The 9930-nt window shown below is 45.1% G+C and overlaps 1 protein-coding gene across 1 annotated transcript; it reads right to left on the reverse strand.

Moving 5' to 3' along the window:
- Window positions 1-8889: 8889 nt before the first annotated feature.
- Window positions 8890-9668, reverse strand: LOC111370000. The gene is made up of 2 exons (XM_022991719.1): window positions 9432-9668; window positions 8890-9096 (listed from the first exon to the last, which is right to left on the reverse strand). Exons 1-2 carry the CDS (start codon window positions 9666-9668, stop codon window positions 8890-8892), a joined length of 444 nt encoding a protein of 147 aa, XP_022847487.1.
- Window positions 9669-9930: the final 262 nt, after the last annotated feature.

Here is a 9930-nt window from a genome sequence, read left to right on the forward strand (position 1 = left end):
AAAATATGTCCCGCTTGCATTGGCACCACATCACATACTAACTCATCCTTATAACTCTCAATTGACAAATTAATTAACACTCTTCGATTCACCCTCACCTCGCCACTCTCATTCAACCATTGCAATATATAAGGTCTCGGGTGTTTCAACAATGTTAAACCCAACTTTTCTACAAGAGATACGCTAGCTACATTAGTGTAACTACCACCATCAATTATAACACTACATACCATATTGTTGACATGGCATCGAGTGTGGAAAATGTTCTCCCTTTGCAACTCCAAGTCATTCGATTTGACATGAGTAGTGAGAGCTCGCCTTGTGACTAGTAGATCCCCAATCGATCCTTCAACTTTTTCTTCTTCATTAACACCCTCCAACGTCGGCATGTCATCAAACTCGCCATCACTATCGCTCACTATCTCTCCATTATCCCGCAACACCATCGTCCGTTTGTTTGGGCATTGAGAAGCAATATGCCCCGTTCCCAAACACCTAAAACATTTGATGTCCCGATTGTGCGACAGTTGTACCTTCGATTTTGATATTGGTTTGCTAGCGTTTTCATCCTTGTCCTTTTGCCAATCATTTTTACCTCTAGGTACAGCTCCATTTTTGTTGTTGTCATCCCACTTCGATTTCCATGTTGGATTAGGAGTCGAAGTACCTAACGGTTGCCTAGACGTCCCCTTCCTCTTCAATTGCCTCTCGACCTTCATTGCCACATGTAACATGTCCTCGATTTCCACATAATGTTGCAACTCTACAATATTTGCAATATCCCGATTTAACCCATTCAAGAACCGTGCCATGGTAGCTTCCCGATCTTCCTCCACATTAGCCCGAATCATAAGAATTTTCATCTTCTTGTGATAATCCTCTACTCTTTTCGATCCTTGGTACAAACCTTGCAATTTTTGATGGATTTCCCTATAATAGTTACTCGGAACAAACATCTTCCTCATCAACATCTTCAACTCATCCCAAGTGCTAATTGGCCTTTCCCGACCCTTACGTCGTGATGTAAGTACTTGATCCCACCAAGATATCGCGTAATCCATGAATTCAAGCATCGCCAATTTTACCTTTTTCTCCTCCGAATAATTATAGCACTAAAAAATCATCTCAACCTTCCTTTCCCACTCTAAATATGCTTCCAGATCAATTCTCCCCTTAAATTGCGGAATAGTCATTTTAATACTCCCCAAATTTCCATCTACTTCATCTCCCAAGTTATTCCTACCCCGTCTTTCCATCCTATTGCCCCTATGCCTCGGTCGACCCATATTAATGTCATATTCATCAAAATCATCCTCATCACTACGATACTCATCTCGCCTTCCTCTCCTAGATTCACGCCTACCCGGCCCCCTAGCATTAGACATCTCCACTTATCCCCGGGTAAGATTAACAATTGTAGTACCCATTTGTGCCATCCATTCCCCTTGCCTATCCACCTTCTCCCTAACATCACCAAGTACCCTTTCAAACCTCCTTATCATGTCCTCCGATACATTGTTGTCATTACCATTTCGGCTTGAATTAGAACCTTCTCTTTCCGACATCATATCACACAATTTTTTTATGCTTCACAAAGATTTCACTCATAAAACACTCACTATGGCTTTTTTCCTCTATTAAACTCACCACTCGGCCTTTTACCACTCAAAGTCTCCCTCCAAGCACTTCAAAGAACCAAGTGAACTAAATCAATTGTTTTATATATATATATATATATATAAATATTAATCAAAGACCATGAGACTCAAAGGACTTGAATAAGTGGAATAGATGAATGTTTTGACACGAATATGTGAATAGACTCAAAAGAAGAATGAAAGACTCGAACCCAATTGAATATCCCAAAAATCAAACACAATGTAGGAATTTTGACTACGAAACCCACAACGAGATTGATGAACCCAAGAAAGTCAAATTAATCCAAAGTTTAGGATTAACCCAAAAGAAAGTCGGACAAAAAAACCCAACAAGAACGATGTTTGAAAGACCCCTTGATCACGTAATTCAAGAATTAAATCCGGTTGTTGAAACACCACAAGTTAACACTTGATAAGTTCAAAGTTGTTCGATGAAGAACGATGAAGAGAAGACAATACGTCTCACTTTAATTTAATATCAATAATGTTAAAAGGTTTTTTAACAATTGAATGAAAACTCCTATTTATACTAAACCTAAAAGCTAGATAAAAATAGTGCAAAAGTCAAGCATAATCTCTAAAATATGGAAAAGAATCAAAATCTAACAAAATATGGAAAATTGCCAAAATTGAAAAATTCGCCAAATTTTTTGGCCTATGCGGCTGCATGGTGTATTTCCATGTGGTCGCATGGTTCAACAAAAATCCCAATTTAAGTTTCGGTATACCACTATGCGACCGCATGATGTTTTTGTTGTGCGGTCGCATAGGCTTATTTTCAGCCTCCAGTTTCGTCGCTTGATAACAAATTGATCCAAGTTGATTCGACCTTCGACCCGAACATGAAAGTTGCTCCATTTTGAGTCCCGAACATGGTTCCATCAATGGTTTCTTGAACGAGCAATCCCATCGCTTGTTTCACTTGCTTTGTCCTTGATCGCGTCGTTGGTCCGCCTTCGACTATCAACAGATCTCATCTCGCACTTGCCTTTGTTGGGCTTGACTCCTGATCATATCAGGTGAAGTTGATTGAACCTGTCGAGGCTTGCGAAGATGTGGCTGAACTGTGAAGAAGCGGATGAGAAATTAGATCGAACCTACCTAGCCTAGCCTTGCGAACCTACCTAGCCTACCTAGCCTTACGAAGATGTGGCTGAACTGCATAGAAGTAGACGAGGAAAGTCGAGGCGGTGAATTGGATCGAACTTGTCGAGGCTTTGCGAAGATGTGGCTAAACTGCGTAGAAGCAGACGAGGAAGCCGAGGCATTGAATTGGATCGAACCTGTCGAGGCTTGCGAAGATGTGGCTGAATTGCGTAGAAGCAGACGAGGAAGCCGAGGAGGTGAAGTGGATCGAACCTACCGAGGCTTGCGAAGAGATGATTGTCTTCGATGTTTGTGCCAATGATTTGATGTTTTATGCATGTTACCAAGAAAAGGCAGTCGGACTGTTTTGACTTCCAAGGCACATACGATTGCTTCATTGAATGTGCAATGATGGCTACAGCTGGGGCTTCTAGAAGGAGACGCGTTTGGAGAGGTGCGTGGGGAGCACGTTTAGGTCGGAGGCATTGATTTTGAAAACAGTTCGTATTCTACGCCTCGGATTCGATTTGCAATGAAGGGCCCAGATTTGATGAGCCTTGATCTGATGGTTGGTGTTCGACCTGAACTTGTATAAAAAGTAGGAGACTCTCATTTTGTGACCTTTCTATCTCTACAATTCTGTGTTTGTTGAAAATATCATATTCCGACGTTGAAGCTTTGCTCCGTCCCCATTTTTCGACATCCTTCAGTTTCCTTAGTCAATTGCGTAGGTATTTCTTGGAAGAATAACTTGTTTTGCTATCTTTGTCCATTTTCAAACTTATTCTGATATGGAGTCCACTTCAGGTAGGGGGTAGTCACTATCACGTCGTTTGGAGAGGGGTCAGTTCATAGGGGGACTCCGAGGTCAAACATTATGTTATGATCGAGGAGCCCATAAATTACGAGGAAGAGTGGGGTGCGTCTAGGATACCCTTAAATATGACCCAAAAGAGGTTGGGGAGATAAGGGAGAGGTACTGCGTGCCTCATTACATAGAAATGTTAGTCTTCGAGGCTGATGAACGGGCTTGTTATCCGAGGCCCGAATGTGTCACAGTCAATGAATACTTGTTTAAGGCAGGTATGCGTCTTCCTCTGCACCCCTTCTTTAGGGTAGTGGTAAGGAATTTATGTTGTTGCCGACCTAGGTTTTGCTGAATGGGTAGAGCCTGTTGGTGGGGTCTTACTTCCTGTGGAAGGAAGTGTCGATGGGGGAGGATATGCCTTTGCATGTCTTCCAGACCCTCACCCAGCCCAGAGTCTTCGGCAAAGATGAGTCAAAGGGGTGGTACGACATTACTCCCGAGGGGTGATTGAACCTGTCGAGGCTTGTGAAGATGTGGCTGAACTGTGAAGAAGCGAATGAGGAATTCGAGGCTGTGAATTGGATCGAACCTACCTAGCCTTGCGAAGATGTGGCTGAACTGCGAAGAAGTAGATGAGGAAGCCGAGGCGATGAATTGGATTGAACCTATCGAGGCTTGCGAAGATGTGGCTGAACTGCGTAGAAGCAGACAAGGAAGCCGAGGTGGTGAATTGGATCGAACCTGTCGAGGCTTGCGAAGATGTGGCCGAATTGCGTAGAAGCAGACGAGGAAGCCGAGGCGGTGAAGTGGATCAAACCTACCGAGGCTTGTGAAGAGATGATTGTCTTCGATGTTTGTGCCAATGATTTGATGTTTTATGCATGTTACCAAGAAAAGGCAGTCGAACCGTTTTGACTTCCAAGGTACGTACAATTGCTTCATTGAATGTGCAATGATGGCTACAACTGGGGCTCCTAGAAGGAGACGCGTTTGGAGAGGTGCGTGGGGAGCACGTTTGGGTCGGAGGCGTTGATTTTGAAAACAGTTCGTATTCTACGCCTCGGATTCGATCTGCAATGAAGGGCCCAGATTTGATGAGCCTTGATATGATGGCTGGTGTTCGACCAGAACTTGTATAAAAAGCAGGAGACTCCCATTTTGTGACCTTTCTATCTCTGCAATTCTGTGTTTGTTGAAAATATCATATTCCGGCGTTGAAGCTTTGCTCCGTTCCCATTTTTTAGACATCCTTCAGTTTCCTTAGTCGATTGCGTAGGTATTTCTTGCAAGAATAACTTATTTTGCGAGATCTTTGTCCATTTTCAAACTTATTCTGATATGGAGTCCATTTCGGGTAAGGGGTAGTTACTGTCGCATCGATTGGGGAGGGGTCAGTTCATAGGGAGACTCCGAGGTCGAACATTATGCTATGATTGAAGAGCCCATAAAATATGAGGAAGAGTGGGGTTTGTCTAGGATACCCTCAAATATGACCCGGAAGAGGTTGGCGAGATAAGGGAGAGGTACTACGTGCCTCATTACATAGAAATGTTAGTCCTCGAGGCTGATGAACGGGCTTGTTATCCAAGGCCCTAGTGTGTCACAGTCAGTGAATACTTGTTTAAGACGGGTATGCGTCTTCCTCTGCACCCCTTCTTTAGAGCAGTGCTAAGGAATTTTATGTTGTTGCCGACCTAGGTTCTGCTGAATGGGTAGAGCCTGTTGGTGGGGTCCTACTTCCTGTAGAAGGAAGTGTTGATGGGGGAGGATATGCCTTTGCATGTCTTCCAGATCCTCATCCAGCCTAGAGTCTTGGGCAAAGATGAGTCGAAGGGGTGGTACTACATTACTCCCTAGGGGTCGTATGTCCCTTTGTAGTAAGATTGCCTTCTTCCATTAAGGGTGGAAGGACTTGAGGTTTTGGGTTCGGGGCAACTGGCAGGCAATAGTTGGGGACAAAGCCTTGGCTTACACGGTATCGATCCAATACTACGAAGCTCGTGAGTCCCCCAGCCTAAGCTGTACTTTATATTCTACTGAGCTTTCTGGAATTTTTTTTTTTTTGCTAACTGTTGTCACATGTGTTGTACACTCAAGTACAAGGTACCAGCTCTACAAAGAGGAGTTTGACGTCATAGAGGACATTTACAAGCATCCTTTGAAGCTTTGCCACTTCGATCATCTCATTAACCGAAGTCGTTATTTCCTTGACTTCTGACTTATGGCTTCCAAGGGTAAGAAGTACCTGTACTTTGTGATGGAAAAGTTTGCTTATTGATGTTAACCTTTGATCCGTTCCTTTGTGTTGCAGAAAAGGTCGGGAAGAGGGAGTACCCCGTCCCCAACATGCCCACCATAATGAAGGCCACGACTACTATTGGAGCTCGGCCTCTGAAACCCGGTTCAAGTGGGTCAAAAGAGGTGAGAGGCAAGGTGGAGCACCTCTCCAAAATCAATACCTGGGGGCTGCCAAGGAGGAGGCTCCAACGAAGGAGAAAGACAGAGAGCCTCGAGGAAAAGAGAAAGTCCCTGAGGACTCCCAGAAGAAGAGGAAGCTGGTTTCGAGAAAGTTTAGGACTTCCATTTCCCAAATCAGCAAGGACTCCTGACCAGCAAAGCTCATGGACTCTGCCGTGAAGGCAGTGAAGGTGGAGATGGTTCGAAAAACCAAGGTGGAGGAGGCGACGGAAGAGGCAGCGAGGTTGGCTGAATTAAAGGTAAAAGCCCGTAAGGACCCATGGAAAATTCCCTAATTTCCTGGCTGGGCGTGAAGAAGAGCTTGCCCTTGCTTTTTTGGAGGCTCTTTCTGAAGAGGTCCGAGGTGCTGCAGCCAGTTTTTGTAAATTTTGGACTAATAGATGTGTGTTGCACGCCTCGTCCTGTGACGTTGTTGACCTCTCAAGGGCTAATAAGCCAAAGCGCGAGGACATTTGACCTCGCATTGAGTGTAGGGAGGTTCTCACTGACTTCCAAGCAAGGACCATGTCCTCAGAAAAGAAGCTGACCTCTGTTGAGGAGGAGTTGAAGAGGCTGAGGGTCGAGGCAGAGGAGACTAAGGCCTAAAAAGTTGAAGACGCTACCAAATTGGAATTTACCTTGACCCAAATAGAGGCCATGAAGAATGAGGCATATGAGTCTCAGTGTTCGGTAGCCTCCCTCACTAAAAAGGTGGAGATGTCAAATAATCATCAAAAGATCACTGCTAAGGCCCTGGAAAAGCAAACCTTGAGCTTGCTCGGACCAAGGAAGCATATATTTTCCTGAATGACCAAATAAAATGACATGTTGATGAACTGGCCAAGATGAGAGAGGCAGCTAAGGTAGCGGGAGAGGAGGCAGTTAAAGAGTTTATTACCAATTTCCACAACATCGAGGACCGGAGCTTCAACGCATACTGGTGGAATTTCAGCTATGCTGAGGTGATGGAGAGGGTTGAGGAACTTTACTCAGGCTATGACCTCTCTCAACTTAGGTATGAGTTTGTGGATGACATACCTCAAACCCCAACTGAGGAAACAGTAGAAGAAGAAGCAGCTGAAAGGACTGGAGAGGGGCTAGACGCTCAAACTGCTAAAGCTCCTGCTGCAGAGGTGCTCCCTCCATCATTCGAAGCTTAGTGTAAGATTCCTTTTCACTTTCTATCAATGTACTGGCCTTGAGCCCACTTCTTGTAATGTACTCAACATTAATGAATGCCATGTTTTGCCAAGTTTTGCTTTCTTTTCAATATCAAGTGTATGCACCTCGGAAAATAATCAAGCACAAGTTTGAGTTAGCAATCTGAACTTGACGTGTCGCTTCAGGGTAAGCTAACAATCAAGCCATATAAATGATGACTTAATGGGTTGCACTTAGTCTCCATCACTTTGAGATAAACCATGATGTCCAAATTGCACTTAGGTTATTTGTCTAAATCTTTCCATTGAGTTTGAATTGAGGTAAAGTGATGGTGGATGAGCTATGTATGTCGAGGCATATGAAGTGAGCCTCGAAGTTTAGGCGAGGTGACCCCAGAGTTGGGGATCTGGGTCTCTCTTTCGAGGCTCCCACACTTCCCTACGTGGTGGATGGTGTGACCATGTAGAGGCTTCTCTCGTTGGCATTCAGCCTCACCCAAGGAAGGTATGTGGAGTGAACCTCGGAGTTTATGCGAAGTGACGCCAGAGTTGGGGGCTTGGACCTCTCCTCCAAGGCTTCCACGCTTCCCTACATGGTGGATGGTGCAGCCATGTAGAGGCTTCTCCCATTGGCGTTCAGCCTCGTCAAAGGAAGGCATATGGAGTGAGACTCAGAGTTTATGCGAGGTGACCCCAGAGTTGGGAGTCTGGACCTCTCCTCCAAGGCTCTCACGCTTTCCTACATGATGGATGGTGCAGCCATGTAGAGGCTTCTCCCATTAGCGTTCAACCTCGCCAAAGGAAGGCATGTGGAGTGAGCCTCGGAGTCCAGGCGAGGTGACCCCAGAGTTGGGGGTCTCTGAGGCTCTCATGCTTCCCTACATAGTGGATGGTGCAGCCATTTAGAGGTTTCTCCCATTGGCATTCAGCCTTGCCAAAGGAAGGCATGTGGAGTGAGCCTCGGAGTCCAGGCCAGGTGACCCCAGAGTTGGGGGGTCTGGACCTCTCCTCCGAGGCTCTCACACTTTCCTACATGGTGGATGGTGCAGCCATGTAGAGGATTCTTCCATTGGCATTCAACCTTGCCAAAGGAAGGCATGTGGAGTGAACCTCGGAGTCCAGGTGAGGTGACCCTAGAGGTGGGGATCTGGACCTCTTCTCCGAGGCTCCCACGCTTCGAGAGTCGTATATGAATTTAATGACATTTTATTGAAGCTGAAATAGTTGCATAAGCTGGGAAAGATCCTCCAGGGATGTAGTACAATTATTGGTAGTAAATTCTGTGATGCTCAATGGTCCATGGACGAGGTTGTGCCTTGCCCTTCATGTCTTCGATTCTGTAGGTGCCGAGTCAGAGTTATTATTTAACTCTGTAAGGGTCTTCCCAGTTTGGACCCACGGTACCTTCTCCAAGTCCTTTGGAGGAGAGGAAGACTCTCCTAAGGGCCAGGTCATTGATTCGGAAGGACCTTTTCTTCACCTTAGAGTTGAAGTATTTGATCATTTTCCTTTAGTAAGCGGCGAGCCTCAGTTGGGAGTCATCTTTTTTTTCAACAATGAAGTCAAGGTTGAACCTCTATAGCTCATCATTAGATATTTTGCTAAAGTGCAGACAACGCGGTGATGGTAAGCCGACCTCGATTGGGCTCCTGGCTTTGGTTCCATAGGCCATGAGGAAAGGAGTTTCTCTCGTAGGAGTTCTAGTGGTAGTTTGAATTACCTAAAGCACTTGAGGTAGCTCATCAACCCAAGCTCCCTTTGATGCATCCAATTTTCTTTTAAGGACATGTTTGATCGTCTTATTTACAGCTTTAACTTGGCCATTGGCTTGAGGATGATGAGGCGTTGAGAAGTTCTTCTTGATTCCAAGTTCGTCGCATTGGTTCCTAACCTTTTTTATTGTTGAACTGCCTTTCATTGTATGAAACTATGGAGTGGGGAATTTCGAACTAGTATATGATATTCTTCCAAAAGAACTTGGAGGTGTTTGCTTCTGTGATTTTTGTTAGCGGTTCGGCCTCAACCTACTTTGTGAAGTAGACAATGGCGACAATGGCAAAGTTCGCGCCTCTTCTGCCTTTAGGCACAGGACCTATTAGATCCATGTCCCCACTTGGAGAAGGGCCATGGGCTAGAGATGGTAATTAGCTCCTACGAGGGTTGCCTCTGAATGGAGGAGAACCGTTAGCACTTGTTACATTTGCGTACGAACTGAAGCGTATCCTTTTTCAAGGTGGGTCAGTCATACCCTTGCCTCAGTACCTTTTGTACCAAGGTTGGTCCTCCTGAATGATTGCCGCAAACACCTTCGTGGACTTTTCTTAGAATGTAAGTGGCCTCATCTCCCCCCATGCAACGAAGAAGTGGGGAGGATAAGCTTCTTTTGTAGAGTACATCATCAAGAAAGAGGAAATGAGCTGACCTCCTTCTCAGCTTGTAGGTCTCATCTTTGTCAGTAGGCAGGACTTGGTCTTTTAGGTAGGCTATGACTGGTTGCATCCAGGTAAGGGTTCCTTCGACCTACATCACCTCAGAGGCCTCGATAGACAGCGTGGGGAGGTGCTCAATTGGTACTATATCAAGTAACTCGGAGTCTCTACTACTCATGAGTTTAGAGAGAGCATCTGCATGTGCGTTCTCGAGGCAAGAGATCTACATTATTTCAAATTCTTCAAAAGATGGGAGGAGATTCATCAACATCTTCAAGTAGGAGGCCATGGTTTTATCTTTAGCTGAAAAACTGCCATTCACTTGGTTCACC

Source organism: Olea europaea, chromosome 21, assembly GCF_002742605.1.
Source record: "Olea europaea var. sylvestris chromosome 21, O_europaea_v1, whole genome shotgun sequence".
NCBI lineage: Eukaryota > Viridiplantae > Streptophyta > Magnoliopsida > Lamiales > Oleaceae > Olea > Olea europaea.